The 17,968-nt window shown below is 35.9% G+C and overlaps 1 protein-coding gene across 2 annotated transcripts in view; it reads right to left on the reverse strand.

Moving 5' to 3' along the window:
• The window catches only part of SENP6 (SUMO specific peptidase 6), an 83,819-nt gene that overhangs the window by 12,567 nt on the left and 53,284 nt on the right, over positions 1 to 17,968 (reverse strand). For both annotated transcript variants that reach the window (XM_082305880.1, XM_082305879.1), the window contains 9 exons: positions 17,360 to 17,592; positions 14,585 to 14,755; positions 13,636 to 13,678; positions 9,882 to 10,061; positions 6,552 to 6,778; positions 5,837 to 5,943; positions 5,635 to 5,751; positions 5,073 to 5,195; positions 4,728 to 4,820 (listed from right to left, as the gene is read on the reverse strand). In XM_082305880.1, the coding sequence (XP_082162006.1) occupies positions 4,728 to 4,820; positions 5,073 to 5,195; positions 5,635 to 5,751; positions 5,837 to 5,943; positions 6,552 to 6,778; positions 9,882 to 10,061; positions 13,636 to 13,678; positions 14,585 to 14,755; positions 17,360 to 17,592 (1,294 nt within the window). The remainder of the gene's footprint in view (positions 1 to 4,727; positions 4,821 to 5,072; positions 5,196 to 5,634; positions 5,752 to 5,836; positions 5,944 to 6,551; positions 6,779 to 9,881; positions 10,062 to 13,635; positions 13,679 to 14,584; positions 14,756 to 17,359; positions 17,593 to 17,968) is intronic.

Consider the following 17,968-nt stretch of genomic DNA (forward strand, 5'->3'; position numbering starts at 1 on the left):
AAGGGGAGAAAAGAGTGTTTGTAATGCCATCATCAAGACTGTTGTCCTCCTCACCCTTCACAGAACTGACATTCTAACGCTTTCAGGATCAAAAATAGTTACATCCCCAATACTTTGTAAGTAAGTTTTGTCCCAGTTTTCTCCTTATCTCCTTGCCTCTTCAGACTTCACTGACTTGCCACTCAATCAGAAATAGAGCAGCAGCAAATTTAGGGACTGAGGCATTGCAAAGTAGATATCAACTGACCTGATTTAGAAATTTCCTGAAGGTTCTCTGATTCTCTACAGCAAATAACAAAACAGAACCTAGCTACATAGGTGAAGCCAAATTACAATGTGTTTTAGAAAAAAGAAAAAGCAGTTGCTAAAAACGCATCTAACTGACATTAAAAAAATAATTAGATGATTATGAAGCCTAAATTCCATCAAAACTCAATGGCAGTTCAAGTAAGTGGCCTTTGAAAGCAGCATGTGAAGTATGGAGGCATTTTGTCTTGAATGATTCACTGCACCTAGTAAATGAATATATTAAGTATTGCCAAACCCTGGAATTTATATGTGCTCTATTAATACAGGTTTTATGTACCAATTACGTAAATAGACTAGAAAATTAACCTGGATCTAAAAAGAAAATAGCTTGTAACTTTTAAAAGAACAACCTATTTCCACTGGAGACTTGAACAAAAAGGACTGTACTGCCAAAAGATGCTGATGCATCATGGTTAAATCGGCCGTATTGTTCTGAAGTTAATTCTCCCCTAGGTTCATCCTGCCCACCTCCAGTTACTGCAGTTTGACAACTTGTTAGCTGATGAGCCCACATTCCCTAAACTAGTGGTTATGGGAGAGTCTGGAAAGACTTTCTGGAAGTAGATACTGAAGTCCATCAACTCCAAAGCAATCATTTCTAGAATGGACTATTAAACCAGATGCCAGAATAAATAGCTGTGTCCTAAAAAAAAAAAAAAAAAAAAAAAAAGCAAGCATCATTCTAGGCAGCACAGGAGAAGCGTTACCAGGAGCAACCATTAGCAGCATTCCCGTAACGCGAGAGAAGCTCTCAAGTTTTCTCAAATCCTGGAATAACTTGTTTCACATACTATTTAATTCAAGACACAAAGAAGCAAAAGAAACTCCTGAGATTGGTTCTCAACCAGATTAATTTCTCCACAGATTAAAGTTTGAGACCTTTTCTAAATAGTAATGAAGGCAGATCTTTCACTACAACCAAAGAAACTTTTCCACACCTTTGATCCGCTATTGTATCACATAGAGAAAGTCCTGTTTACAAGGACTAATTACCAGTATCAAACCAGGTGGCAAATTCCTGAAAAATACCTGCAGTGCTGCAATGAGTCAAGTTGCAAACACTGGGAGAGGCTAGACAACTCAAGGCTGTATGTGAGTTCTATGATCATTAGCTATGAAGACAAGGAATAAACTGATGGAAGAGAAGCGGGTGATGAAAGCCTTACTACACTATATTAGGTTGCACATACAGACGTCCAGACAAAGGCACATTGAAAAAATTTTGAAAACCAGATTCTCCAAAAAACACACCGAATGGCACGTACTTTGCTCTCTATACACCACAGGCATTAACTGGCTTTCCCTCCTCAGCACTGATTCTCTGTGCTCCTAGCATTTTCATGAATCCTGTCAAGTTATGAGGCAATGCGCTGATTAAAAAAAGAAAAAAACCTAGACAGGCAAACACCAAGTAGTTGGAAGTTATGTTCTACTGAACATACAGCATCTACACATCTCCATTCTTGTCAACACAAAGCATGACAGTCCTCATTTTTGCAAATGAGGTACAGCAGCATGGGAAATTTGGGAAATTATATAACACAAAAAAAGTCACACAAGGCAGTTTCTGAAAAAGCTGCAACTTCATACAGATATTAGGTCCCAGCCCACAGCCTTCATCATAAGACTTGCATATCCGAAAGACTCACTGCAGATCAAGAAGCCCACTAATACACAAATCAGCACCACAAATATATAAAAATGTTCTATTTGGCACAAAAGCAAGTTTTCACAGTCCTGTTAACAAAGTCCAGGGGCTATATATTTCATAACACATTACATACACAGCTACAGAATGCTACCCGAGGCTGTAACTTACTGTACTTGCTAACCAGATCAGAAATCCTTCAGGATAGTATTTTGCCATTAAGAAACAAAAATCAGCACTGCTATTATTGCCTCTTTTGTCAGCAGTACGTTTAGTTCTAAAAATAAACATTTCTGGTTCTAGATCAGAGAAGGTAAGAAACACTTGAAGTGGTACTGTAGTGAAGCTAATGAAAATAAAACAGGATATACATGTCAGTTCAACATAAAGACAAGAGCTACATATCAAAGTAAGAGAGATACTTGCAATAAAGTAACCAGCAAAACCTCAAAACGTTTTTTTGACTGAAAAAAGTAAGTTAAGACAACTCCAGTTCTCTGCTCTTGACCTATTTTGAAACACAAGAATATATGGAAAAGAACAGTCAAATATATAGTAACATGGTAAAACCTGCTATTCTTCTGTGTCATGGCAATATAAGGAAGGAGGAGACACTTAGCAAGTGACAGCTCTGCTACTAGGACAGAGGCCTAGAAGCCTTCATACTTGCTGGTTTTTGTGTTCTTCCCCAGGTAGCTCCCCAACCTCCTCTCTGTCCTGTGATACCAATTACTCATCATAATGGGAGTATTTCATTGTCGAGTCACTGAGTCTTTCCTAAATATGCTAGCATGTCCCCCAAAAAAGTTTAGCTTTTTATTCCTCAAAACTGAGTGTTGGGTTTTGGGGGATGAGGGAAGTGACACGTTTGAGGGGAGACAGAATAGCAAGGCGCATAAGGAAAAATACTAGCAGCTAACAACAATAAGTTAAAAAAAAGAAATATGGAAGATCTAACTTACGCTTTCTTTGTCAGAAGGCAGGTAAAAAACAACAATAAAAAACAAATCTGCTCCCCCCCATCAAACCGCCACTTTCTCATCTCCCTGGATACTTTTTTTTTCCCCTGCTCTGCAATGTTCTTACAGTACATACCAGGAAACCACTTTTGCAAACAAATGTCCTACTATCACAACTTACCAAGTTTCAGTTCAGTGAAGGACAGTTCCAAAAAGTGTGAACAGTATCATTTCCAGATGAAAGACGCACAACAAGAGTACACTTTTCATGCTCTAATCACTACTGAATGAGTCCATGAGATCAAACTAGTCCAAAGCAAAATCCCCAACCCACACATGGTGTGAACATCATGCCTTCAGTACAAACTGTTTTGTTCTGCAAATTCACTCCTACTGCACTGCACTACTTGCTAAGGTAGCTGTTGCTTAACAGTAAATGAACAAGACAGTGAAAACTACTATGTGCTAAGTTACTAGCAATATAACTAATTATTGTAAAATGACAGAACTGTTTCTTTTCATTTTCAGGTGACTTCTAAGTCACACTACCCGGTATTTGCAGCACAATCAGTCTCATTTCTCCTATGCATAACCCATGCGGATGAGTGAATGACAGGAGAGAGGATGGTGGGAAGTAAACTATGTAACAAGCCTTAAGGCAACTAACATTTAAGTGACAGACACTTCAAAGTTCTGGTACTTAAAGCTTTGGGGGAGAGGGATGGCAAGGATGAAGTCTGCCGTGGACAGGAGAAACACCTTATGCCAGAGTCATTTTCATCACCTAAGAACTGGCTGTCTTCCCATGGCTGTACAGACATCATAGCATCTTAAAAATCTAAAGTCAGTGCTTGTGAACAGCTTTCTCAGGGATTTACTTATGACTACATAACAAAGACAGATCTATGGTCAGTTACTTCGTAACTGCCTCCTCTACAGCTAGCCTCAGAATTCAGGTGGGGAGGAGGTGGGAAAAGAGAAGATTCAGAAATTCTCCTCCCACTGCACAATGGCATGGTATCAAGATAAATTTCTTTGAAGAGCTTTTAATTAAAAAAAACTCCAAACCCTATTCTTTGAATTTTCAAAAGATCAGTTAGGTATGCCTATGATACATCAGTTACAAATCTCCCATCTCTCTGTCCTTTATTTATGCTTTTATTGTATATTTTTAAAATGCAGTAGTTTAACTTTCCTAAAAATTTTAGCTTAAGAACTGCTTAGATTCTTTTTGTGAAATGTAGAAATGTATTCATGACAACTTGTTCTGATCTTAAGGAAAGCAAGCATCATAAAAAGTCCTTAACAACCATTAGAATGTTAACAGTCTGCTTCCTGACCCAAGAAAAATATCAGGACAAAAGGATATAAAGAAAAAGAATAAAGGTCCCAATACAGGGCAGTAGAGATTTTCAATTGCATTTTCTTCCAACATAGGTTTATTGTAACTAAAGGATGATCACGTCTATACCAAAGAGATCTCATTAAAAGAAAAAGTAAGGACTAAAAAAGGTAAATCCAAAAGTTATCAATGACAACAGCTTAAAAGAAAGAACTCCAGAGAGCCAGGTAAAACCCAGAAAAAGTATTCAGAAAAGTTCAATTTTGATCAGTCTTTATATTGCCTGATACTTCTTATACTACAACAGTGCACTTAAAGGTTTTACATTGTTATTTTGTTTTTATCACCTGGAAAAAGATGTTTATTCTCTTAATTCTGAACTTCAATTCACATTATAATATAACTTTCAATTTTAGAATTATGAAGCTTAAGCCTTTACCAAATGCGACAAAAAGGTATGTTTACTTACGCTTCATTAAGGGGAACAAAAATGAAATCTTTCTCAAAAATGTCCACGTGCCGTGTCCATGTTTTTACTCGCCCATGTCGTTTTTGTTGTATTCTGCAAGAAGAAACCAACACATGATTTGTAGGGTGGCTTATTTTAATTGAAAGACTACTTTTCCAGATATTTTCACCTTGACAGCTTAAGATTTTCAAGGCATATTCTATGATTGGTATAGGTCTGGATGCTTCCTAGAGTTCTGTTCGTATCATAATATTGCCTGTAAGGATTTTAGCTCTGTAAAGCATCTGTTCTTGTAGTCTTCACTGTACTTAGCTCATAGTAAAACTGACTTATCAACAGACTTACGAAAGGTTTGAAGTTTCATGAATATTTCTTCTTTCTCTTTGATTAAGGCGTTTATAGAAGAATGAACTGAACACATGTATTCTGTCAGCATCTTCTTTTTTCAGTTTTTCAAGTACCAAATACCTAATTAGTTAAAAAAAAATATGGAAAAATTCATGGAGGTGTTAACTCAATGTATTCATCACCAGAGTAAAACGGACTGCCAGCAGTGCTACCTCCCCACCAAATTGTTGCAGCCTTTCACAAAATAGCTATAAGATTATTAGAGCTAACTAACCACAGGAACTCATTAATGCAATATCTATGTCAATATTTCAAGGTATTAAGTGCTCTGCTCAATCAACAAGTTGTTCTGCTGCTCTTGTATTTATTTTTATGTCACTGTCAAGCAGGATAGGAGAGGAACGAAAATTTCTTGCAAAAATACAAAACGCCCTTTAAAATTAGAGCTATACATAGTTGGAAACCAAGTGTTATCAACTGACCTATGAATTTTTAATGTCAGAACTTTTCAAGTTTCAAAGTAAAAGATGACTCAAAACTGATTTGAAGTAGAACTTACTTTAAATAAAAATCAATAATAACATCATTCAAAAATTCTCCTTCATTTAGACAATGGAGGTCTTCATTGGTCACAGAAATACCGCCTTTAGCTGGAGGAGGTGGATAAACTATCAACCTGAAAAGAAAAATACATTCAATAATAAATACGAAATGCCCAAAAAACTGAGAGAATTGTTACAAGGCAAAGATAAATATCTTACTTTTCTATAGGACCAATAAATACTGTATGTGGTTCTCCAATTTCTTCATCATCATCAAAATATGGTAACTGTTTATTTCGCTGCTGCATTTTGGACTCAGAAGCAACCTTAAAAGAATAAAGTCAATATTAATTGGCATACTGTGCTCAAATTTACCAAAAAGGTAATAAAGCTTTGTGAAATCCAGCGGCATAATATCCACTGCTTTTGAGAAGGACTTCAAGTTTGCTTTTTTTTCCTTTCCTAATTCATTTATTACACTTAGGTGTGTACTCATTTCTTGCAGAGCCACAAAACTTTAAAATGCTTTAAGAGGTAGTTTTGTTTAAAGAAAGCATTAATTAAGTTTAACTACAACACTGCAACTTAATTTCTTGTTTGAAATATTGTAATTTTACCAGCAGATTAATTTGGAAACAATTATGTTGTCTAATTACAGTAAAAAATTTTTGTCCCTTAAAAAAAAATGACAACATTACTTGTGGACTATTGTACAACCTTACAATCAAACTAAACACACTAAGAAGTACTGTGTATGCACAGACTATTTCTCATAGTCTTATAACCCACCATGGACCAGCCTGGGAATCCTCACATAAAAGCCAGCAGAAGTTGTTGGGAGATTTTTTTTCATCTAGTGACTAGCACACTATCTCTAGTGCATTTGTAACCCAAATAATATGACGACTTTGTTCCAAAACAAAAGCATAATTACATTTTTTATTTTGTTTTCTCTGTGAGATGGGCTTCCTTTGGAATTGTCTTCCAAGCACTTAGTAAATGCAACAAGCCTGCCATTGGCTTCTTCAAAGGATATTTTCACAAAGAAGTCAGAAATATTATTTCTAATACCAATGTCAGTAATAATTTTTTCAAATATTGAGTTTGCATGAGGATCAAGACCAGTTTCAAAAATCAAAATGATGTACTGTTCTTCTTGACCTACGAAAAAGCAGAGAGAAAATTATTCATTTAAAACCAAAATAAAATGTCACGATTATAAACAGATTTCAAAGAATTGCGGGCCAACACGTGTACACACTGCTGACAATACATACAAGCAGTAATACGCACGTAGGCAGACAGACTGAAGGATTAACTACCAAAACCTTCTACCTACATTTGTAAAAAGAGTGCATTCAACTTCTGCCTTAATCTAGAAATGTTAATTATTACACCTGATAAATTTTTAAAAGACGCTGAATGCAAAGCCAAAACATATTTTGAAATAACGGTTTCTCTGCTTACTGACAGTAAGACTCTCTCTAATCAAGACTTTCTTTTTCTTATTACAGTTCCTATCCTATTGTTTCAATACAATTCCAGAAATTAGGTATTCAGCATAATTTCCTCTCTATATAGGGAAACACAATGACCTGATCTCTCCCAAGTCAACACTAAGAAGTCTAGAGCAGCTCTCCCAAAAATCAACGAAGATACATTCATCTGTGGAAATTTATCAGAAAAGAACTGTATTAAGAATGTAGATAGGCTTTTGTGGTTTCAATGTTTATTATAAAAATGGCCTTCACCTACTTAACCCCTTCAACATCTATTTTATTTTAAAAGATTTCAGCCTGACTTTCTCCTACTTTCAAATAGATCTGATTGCAAAAGGGAAAGGAAAAAAAAAAGAGAACTAAGACAACATATACTAAATTAAAGAAAAAACAGTGTATGAGACCCCACGATTCAGGTAGATTCATGGTCTGTCCTGATCCTAGAAGGTTACACTACAAAACATTATTGCTTTTTGAAAATTTTACATATTAAAGTCATTACAGCACATAAGCCCAGAGGTCCCCAGCCTTTTAGCTAAAACAGTCGGTAAGAATCACTTTTACATGGATATACAGCACCGACATCTACATGTCAGCTCTTTCAGACAATAGAGATTCTCAGAAACAGCAACAGGTTGAAAAAAAATAGTATAACTTGGGGTAGCTAACAAGCAGGATGCAAAACTTAAACCACTGCTTAGAAACTAAGCTGAATAGAATACGGGGGGGGGGGGGGGGAAGGTACATTTTTGAGATGACTGTTTCCAGACTTAAATGGGAAAATAAGCATGATGCTTTTTTAAAAAGTGGATACAAACTGTACACCACTTATTAGAAGCACAAAGTTCTAACAAATCTACTCTTACTGATTCTAGGCATGTGTTGTTGGGTATATAAGTACAAAAACCTGTAATGGCAATTTCAGAAAAGAAACAGTAATTTTTCTCTGATCAGATTTCTGTTACCATAGAAACAGAAATCTCTTAAGGATCTCCTATTCACTGGGAACCAGTTTTCATTTCTGAAAAGCATGCATCTGAAGAAGGAAAGGAATTTAAAATGTCACAGTAATCAAAATCTTCATCTCCTTACACAGGTAAAGGGATTTCACTGCCTAGAAAAGCAAAGCCCTGCTTTCAGGTCCTGCAACATAAACAAACCAAAACCTCTCTGCCCCCAGTGAACATTCTGCGAACAGAATACTGTCAGGCGCCCTCTCATGCTTACTTGTTAGCCCTAACAAATCTTGTATTTCTTTTGGTACAGTGGCTTGGCTTCAACAGGTCAGCCTACACGTTTACCAAAAGTTGGAGAATGTGAGTCAGATCAATCAGCTATTTTATAAATACCACACGTTCACATCATCTGAAAAATAAAAAAGCAGTAAGTTGCACCAAGAGTGCAACATTTAGGCAGTCAGACACAGGAGTAGGATTCAGGCTGCAAATTGCAGTCTCATGTAGCTGGCTAACTCAGAGATACCTATTTTTTCTGTAAGAGAAGAAGAGTTTCAGACACGCGCATAACCATTTCCTTTTTGTTATTCTTAACTCGGCACGCTAACTGCTGTGAAAAATAATTCTTCAGCACCATATTTCCCAATTCACCGCACACAGAATTTAGTGTCTAACCGGGTTTTGGGTGTTCCTGTTTTGGGAACTAGGCATCTACATGCAATTGCTTACACAGCTAGGGATTCAGGCTTAAAGTAACTTCATTGCTCACAAAGCAAATAACAACTGTCTTATCAGTAAGTCCTCATAAGTATCAAGTACTATAAAGCAGTTGGGTGTAAAACTAGCTCAGAGCCACAGCCTCAGAGGGAAAAGCTGGAGGAAGAAAGGCTAAGACACATGGAAAGGGAAGGATTTTTTACCTGGACAACTCAGGAAGCTTTTCCTTTTTTCACCTGTGAACACCCGTGTTTACACTTGAGCTCTAATGCCTACTCCCAGGATTGTCTCTAGCTCCCCCACACACTCTCCAATTACTTTTGTAATTATAATACTTTTTACAGCTCATACTTCTTATAGGAGGTGGATGAGGTTATTTTAACAGTATTATATGTTGGAAGCACACAATTCTGAGATTGTTTAAAGCATTATTCCCCATTTGAATGCATCATGTATCTATGAAGCTGAGTACAAGTATGAATAACCACAAAATTTAACCTGAAGAAAAGCCTAATTAAGGGGAAGAGGAGTCTATGCTAATTTAAAAAATAGTGTGGATATTAAGATGCTAGACCCTTGAGAAAAGCTATGTTGAAATTAAACTTAATTTTAAGATACTGTTTTCCAAGCAGATACTTGTCTATATCACATCACTACAAGCATAAGGGTAAAAAAAACCCAAACCAATGCACACAACAGTTGCTACTGAAACTAAGGCCTGTAAGCAGAACAGCACAAAAAGCAGAAGTAAGTATACCAAAAGCTGTCATATAAATGTAAAGGCCGGTATAGGTATACAAAAGCTAAACAAACGAACTTGCTTTCATTCAGTACAAATATTAGTGAAAAAAGTTATACTAAACTGACTAGATGGTGTAACTAGCACGTGTCTGGACAAACAGAAGACTACAGTTTTGCAAAGCTGTTCTGAACTGTACTCCTCATCAGTCTGGGAAGGTGACTGTGTCTGGAAAAGCACTACGCCTGCCCCAGCCAGTGATGCCAGTTTTATTCTTCAGTGCAGTCAGTCATGATCCAAAACATTAGAACACAATTTAAAGTGAAACAGTAGACTAAAATTGTTTTACTTACTGTCTCCTTTACATTCGTACCAGACATTATCTTTACTCATTTTCAGTTGGTCTCTCAGGCTACTACAGGTTGATGGTACTGTTTGTAGGAAAACTACTGGTAATTTTCGGACACTACACCATTCACATTTGGTAAGTTCTGAAGTTTTCAGGTTAATCTCTCGGATATCGCTTTCTGATTCTAGAAGAAAATAGTGACATTATACTAAGTTATAGTAAAAATACATAGGTTTCCTTTACAATTTCCCCCTTGATTTTAACAAGAAATCATTAAGTTTTAAGAAAGTTTTTAAAAGTTTAAAAATAACACATATCCAGGAAGTGATATTTGTTAATATCTTAAAAGATGACCTGAAGTCCACTGTCACCTTTCAGGAAGCTAATCAGAAACAAAGCGTTTTCTTCTCACCAACTTGAATCTAGTTTTTATTCCACAGAAGAAACAGCATTTCCAGTGACGATTTAAATGTGCAACTATTGCTATGACACATTTTACAATAGGTTTGTAAAACTTTCTTTGTAGATTTATCTTGAACCAAGTTCCCTTATGAAAAATAACTTTAAAATGAAGAGGAGAATAAGCACATGCAGAGAAACTATCTAATTGCCTGAGGAAAATAAGGTACTGCTCTCAATTTACTAGCAAAGAGAAATGTTAGCAACATGGTAAATTTTTAACACATCTGATGCTGCCGGTGCCAATGTGGAGTACTTTATGGGTTTTATTGAACTATAACAATGGAAAGAAAAATGCGTGAAGTCAAAGTTCTTCAAATTTGATGAAAAGACCCAAAGATTCAATGCCAGTAATTATTTCTAGATCAGAAAAATGGTTAATGATAGTCACTTAGAGCTTTAGCTAGTGGCAGCTTCCACCGTTCTACCACATGCTTGATGGCAGCCTCCACCAGAAAAACTATATCCCCTTACATAAGGGACAAAATATAGACAGGACAGAAGGAGAAACGGAGCCAACATATCCTTCTAATAAATAAAAATCAATGCATGAAGTCTGTCTCCTCCTCCTTTCCCCATAAAAGGGAAGAGACACTGCAGTGAATTCCTGAAAAGACTAAGGCCTTTCCTAAGTTAAATTCTAGCAAATATTTCATGACCGGACAGATGGTGAGTAAAAATTAGTAAAATGGTTACATATCCAGAGTTTAATTTGCATCACCCTGCACATAATTGCATAAAACCATATGATGAGGAAAAAAAAAAAAAAGACACAAAAGACATACCATTACTTTCTACCTTACTAGTATTAGTTATTAGAGGTTCTTATTATTAGTGGAGGGAGTGCCTTTTTTTTTTTTTTTATTACACACCCCTCCTTTCTTTTTTAAACTGGTTCCCCTATTCCTCTCTTGGCATTTAGCAGCCAATGTCCAGCAGCAGCCCTCTACATCCTCCCTTCTTGTTGGCAACTGAATTCACACCCCTGTGCCTGCCAGAAAGGAGTCTGCTGCTCATAAAGATAAGGCAGACAGTTATGCAAAGCAAAGCATCCACTGGCTGCAGACTGGAAGTGGTGGCCACCACAGCTTCTGCCGAGGAAAGCCGCTCTCCTTTCCTTCTAAACCTCCAATGCCCCTGGTCCCACTAGCTGGGGAAGAAGCAGCCCAGCTCTGAGTCAGGCTGCAGCAACAGCATGCTTCCCTCAAGCCGACGGGGCAGCATTTACTGCTCAGAACCACAGTTTGCCATCTCATCAGGAAAAGAGCAAGCAGAAATATGCTACATGGATCTAACTAGCTCATCTCCTTGCACTGATTCTCCTTTATCTCTCTAGGGACTTACACAGCAGAAAATGAAGCCAGTAACTAAATGAAGGTTTATAGATGACTTTTAGGGTCTTTTCTCCTTTGTGTTTAAAACAAACAGCAAAACAGCTTTCCACACAGTCTCTATAGTAATACTTCATTTTTCTCCTTCCTAAATGTACACAGTTTCCTTAATTCATTTCACCTAACTTCCCACTTTCAGAGGCAGACCGCAATAATGACAATCCCAGCTTAAAACCGGATTCAACCCATTTAACTGAGGCATACAGGTCCTTCTAATGGTGTCTAGACAGAAGGCCCTTGCCAAAACATGAGCTAATTGGTCTTTGGAGAAAACTCTGAATCCTTGTAACTGTTTGCACTGAGATGAAGCATACTGAATCTCATGTGAGAGGAAGACTGTCTACTCTTCAGATGAAAATCTAAATCATATTCATCCTTTTGCATTAAGACAGGCATCTTATAAAACATTTCACCATAAACACCTTAACCTGTGAACAATATTTCCTGTAACACTGACATAAGACAGATAATAGGACTTATCCATTAAAGGCAATGTGAATAGATTTTTACGCATTAGAAACAGAAAGCTGTTTCCTTGAAACACCATTTGGGAGTTGCAGAAAACTGACAAGGCATGTGGAGAGAATTTTGAGAACTTGACATATATTTATACATGCAAAAACAAGCTCAAGGCAGGACAGCACTGCTGTTTCTACAGCTGTTTAAAGCATTTGCCTCTCCCTGAAAAAGCATGACCATTGTAATCAATCTAAAGAAAAAAAAAATTAGGTGTCATTTTTATTTCAAGACCCTTCCTTGTATTAAAACAAATCATGCTATGATTATAAAGTTAATAGAAATGGAACTAGCTGGGAATACACCCATCTTCCCCTAGATGCAAAACTCAAAAAAATGAAATGGAAAAGTGCTAAATGTTCCAATAAACACAGCATTTAATGAGTCGCCATTTTTATGCTATTGAGGGATCAAGTCCCATGGAAATAATTTCACCATGCAGCTGTTTTGATTAAAAATTTATAGACATTTTCTACAAATTTTACTAAGTTTTTTAGTGTTATTTTTTAAATGCATTTAATGCATGAAATCTAAATTTTAGATGCAACAGAAACTTAAATACTTGACTGAGCAAAGGCTATGCTTGTCTTTACAGACTGTGAGACACCTTTTTGCATATAATAATGACAAAATACAATAGTTCTCTTTTACAAATAACAAAAGGCAAAATTCAATAGGACTGCATCTTCCTGGAAACTTAAGATTAACAAAAGGAGCCAAAGCTTCTTTTCAGGCCCAAAGCAAAACCCTACAAAAGAAAACAAGGGAAATAGAGCAATAGTTGTAAGCTCACCATTTTCTAAACTATGTCACTGTATTTCTTTTGGTAATATGCAATATACAACCTATAGGCTAGAGAAGAAAAAAATTTAAGGGGAGATACAGACAAGAAGGGTCTAAGACACTTGTGTGGTTTTTACTCTCTACTTACGCATCTGAACTAAAAGAACTAATAAAGTGTTAAAGAGGTAACATGTTTTACAGGAGGTTACTCTTGCCTACTGTTTTTGTTAATCATTTTCAAGACAACCTTTGCCAGTCATCACCAGAATATCTACAGCTCATCAGCTAGGATGAATGGGAAGAACTAATGCAACCCAGTTGCACGCAAACCACAAACTGCTAACTCCTGCTATCTGTGAATTTGCTTGTAGAAGGCAGAGATAATGCAAAATAATTTTGGTTTTTATTTACCCAGCAGTCCAGGTCAAATTCATACTCTCAGTTTTTTTCTTCCTCTTATCTGACTGCAGGAACCCAGTATAAGTTATTCCATACATAACAAAACCAGAATTGACACTTCATTATGATTCACCTGTTAATTCCTCGTCAAAGCTACTTCATTCAAAATATATACATTGAGTATTAACATAAAATGAAAAATGTACTCACCTTCTTGACTTTCTAGGCGTATTTTGATATAATCCAGGCAAAACTGTGGAAAACAACACAATAATAAGATTTCACTTCTTCTCCAAACCAAAAGTGACCTAATGCCTTTTAACTGTTAGCAAACATATTTCAATTCACTAAGTACTTGAGTAACGAAAATTTTAAAGTGTAAAATGTAATTTTTTTTTAAAAAACAAAGTGTACATTTTAGCACAATTCAAGGAAGCAAGTATATTTCTTATATTCAGTGTCTTTTTCAATCATATTGATGGTTGAAACTTAACATCTCTCCTAAGTATTCTGTTTTCAAAAAGGTTTAAAATACTCTGAAAAATACCACAAATTATAGGGAGGGGAAAAAAAAAAAAATCTTCAAAAGGGAATGTCATCTATCAGTATCGTCATTTAAGCAAATCAAACAATAGGGTTTTGCAGAGAGGTGGAAAGAACAAGTAACACCTCTCCACTATTTATGCGGTTACCCCAGCAAGAAGTATGCATTTTATCTGGGTTACTGCAGACAACAAACATTCAATGTCTCCTTGAAAGTCTCCATGTAACTTAGAAGGTTAACAAAAAAAATATTGCTCTATAGAAGCAAAATTCTTCACCTGCAGACATGTCTCTTCCTCCCACCTATCAATATCCAGGTTTTGGTAACTGTTGCCTTCAATTTTCTTAACAAATGCACGCTAATCCATAAGCCCCCCCCCCCAAGTAAACAGGGTTTTCAAGGGTTTTGCAGGCATGATGTTTCTATTCAACACAAGAACTAGATCGTATGTGTTAGCACATAATAGTACTTTGGGATTCTTTGGAAATCACAGCCTCTGAAATTAGAGACAAACTTACTGTTCCACAAAGGCAAAATATTATGTTGTTCAAGTATGAAAATAACAACGTCCATCAAAAACTGAAAGGAGATTTGTCAAATAACAAGTTTACTTACAATCACAGGTTCCACTACCATTCTTCGCAGAGTTCCTATTCGTATACTTCGACAGTTCAGAATGACACTTTCACAGGAATTTTGATAATTTAGAGGTACAGCCTCAGTTACAATCTCTTGAGAAATAACTTTACGACGTTTTATTGGAGTGTTAGACACAATGTTCCCAAACTGAAAAGTAATTGTCAAGGTTTCAGAATGTCTCACTAAGATTTATTGCTAAAACAAGCAGGTTAAAAACTAGTGACTAAATTTTTGGCTACTTTTCTGTCAGTGAACAGGATTACTTACTATAGCACCCACCTCAACCATATACAGAAGGCAGAAATTTCCTAAAGGACTTTTTGGAACACCTGAAGATGATAATATTGCTAGATTCAAGAAAAAAATGTAAGCTGACACTTGTAGACATTTTGTTAACATTTCCAAGTCACAAATAATGCTTCTAAAATTGCCAAAACTAATTTAGTTTTCGTCATTTTGAAACACTGTGCAGCCCGGCAAAACAAGGTTATTTTTAATACATTTTATTTGTTTATTTATATAAAAACACCAATGCTGTAAAAGCACCACGATGTTGGTGGTTTTATTTTTTCTTTCAGTTTGTATTAGTCCAAGCTTTTGGTGACTGAAAACACTGAGTTATTACTGAAGTAGAGTGCATCACCACATTAGCAGGAGTAAAATCTTCAAGAAACATAAATAAATAAGCCCAATCAAAATTCCTTAAAGCAGCTCTACAGAACTATTAAGATGTTTTTAGGACAGATTCCAGGGTCAGAAGACTAAAACACTGAAAGAAGGCCACATGGAGTTTGGCTCCAGTTCAAGAAAGTCTCTAGATGCTGACTGAAGCTGTAATCTCAATGAAGTCGCCTGTTTACCAACAGAACAATCTTACAAAAACCTATTAAAATGAAAGAAAGCTGGCTGATAGCCATCAGATTAATATATTTATTTGTTGTATTGCTTATATTGCTCTACTTTGTTGCAAGATTTTCTGTACACTAGTCTTTGGTACTTATATTGTTTCATAAAGCTGTCCATTAATAAACATTCTTTTGGGTTACAAAAGACAATTAAACTCCCACAGAAAAACATTTTAAGGGATTCAATATTTCTATTAAGAAAATAGAAAAATGGAAAAATAGAAAAATTTTCTATTAAATCTTGACAATTATTTTGAAGTCCCTAATCACTAGCCTATCTTGGCCATAATTCAAAATACACTTTTGGATGCTTCATTTAAATACAGCGGAGAAGGCAGAGATTTTAAATCCTTGTAATTAAAATATTTTCCTAGGACTCTTGTTGAAGACAGCTTTTCATTTTTGTCTGCTGGACTAGCTAAATATGATTAAAAGCTCAAAACTCAAATCACAGACAAAGAGTAAGACAGTGAAGTGGTACTATATTCAAGTAGCCTCTTCAGTAAAGAATTAATGAATATTTTGAGAGAAAAACAAAAGAACAAAGCTTCTTAAATCTTCTTCTATCATATCTGACACAAACACTGTGATACCTGCAATTCTGGGTAGTTTCTTTGAATCAATGCAAAGGTCATGTTAAATTTCACCAAAAAAAAAAAAAAAAAAAAATCTGTTTCCTTTGTTCTCAAAAGCAAGCTCTTTTCTACTTTTGTCTAAAATATGCAGTTCATTTCCAATGTTACAACTGGTTCTTAAAGACTAGTGAACAGGAACGTATGGATATACAAAGAAAAACATTTGGGAGAGTTTCAGAAGTCTTTGACACCAGTGCCTTCACAATACAATGCTTTCAATTAATCCAGCACATAACGCCAGAATAACTGAAATTCAAAACTGTTTATCATCCAAGCTTTTAGCCCTACAGCTTTATTGTAGGCTGAAGGTTCGCAGCTTTATATTGATAGCGGTGACTAATTCTATACCACATTATAAACATCCATAATTTCATCAATTACAGCACTAGAATGTTGGCTTCTGAATCTCAACATAGCATAAGGGTTTTGGCATCATTACTTTAGCGTTCTAACTCAGAAAACACAAATGATTTGAGACTGCAGGTGGAAATCTGATCAGATACTCTTGTTGAACAAAACTCACAACAGTGAAACTGGACAAGTGACTCAAGAATGGTTTTAATCAGCATTATTAATTCAACACCAGTTGCCACAGGGAATTTATTCTTCTTAATGGCTCACTATTGAGGTGGTTAAGTTTTTAACATACCGTGAAAGCTGTCCCCTTTGACAGCACTTAAGGAGTCTGCTCATGGTGCATTTTTTGTCTTTGTTTATCCAATTCTTGCAGTGGTACTCAACTAAAAAACAAAAGCCCCACCATGAAATCCTTAAAATAAGTGCTATTAATTGGGACAGTTGTCAAAGTATTTTAATTTTAAAAGGCCACTATTGTTCCCAGTGTCTCTTTGCACGTTTAACTTCACATGTCCAAAGTCTTACCAGGCAACAGCTGGTACTGATATTCTTCTGCAAACTAAGGAGGCCCTTGAGTTTCACAGAGATACCCTGCCCAGTCTCAAGGAGTATACATTCAACATAGAAGCATCTATGTTAAAAGCATAATTCAAATCATTATGAACGCTTGTAAAAATATAATGAACACATTTTCTTATGCTTCCAGTATTATGTAAGCAGAGATACTACTCGATGAGCTGCTATATAAGAAAAGCAATCAAATATAGACAACTTCTGACAATGCAAGACAAGCCTTCACATTTTCAATTTATGAGTTGATTTTTGTTTTCTTTAAACAAAGTATTAAATAGTACCTGATCTTTCATTCTTGCTTTTCTTGGTAGTGTGACTGCAATTTCTGTATCTGTTGTTATACTACCTATTCTCTGTTCTATTCCACAACTGTTTTCCTTTAATGCTGCTTCCACCTTTCCTGTAGAAGGAGCTGGGGAGGAGCGGGCTGAATCTGCAGGACGAGGTGAAATGCTTTCCATTCTCCTAGTGCTGCCACTATCCTCCTCCTCATCATCATCACTAGACAAAACAACTAAACAGAAAATATTAAATTCTCAACCACTACATTTTTCTGTAACAGAAATTTCTTTTCAAGCAATGGCTTAAAAGTAATTTATGTAATTGTCCTGCAGTGTCAAGAAAGTCCACATTTATAATTATATTATGCTTTTATTAATGTTTATTTGGAATCTGCTTGCAGGCGCTCTCTCCCTCATTTTTTATTTCTCATAACTAACTATACAAGAAATGAGTATCATTAATCCACCCCTAGACACAGAAGTGAAGCCATACGTTTCTTGGTTCAATCAATAACGGACAATGAACAATACAGCTGAAGAAAAACTGACAAGAGAAATTATGACTTAAATTGTTCAAATCAGTAAGACAACATGGTCTAGTAAACTAAG

Source organism: Platalea leucorodia, assembly GCF_965183815.1.
Source record: "Platalea leucorodia genome assembly, chromosome: 3".
In the NCBI taxonomy this organism is placed as follows: Eukaryota; Metazoa; Chordata; class Aves; order Pelecaniformes; family Threskiornithidae; genus Platalea; species Platalea leucorodia.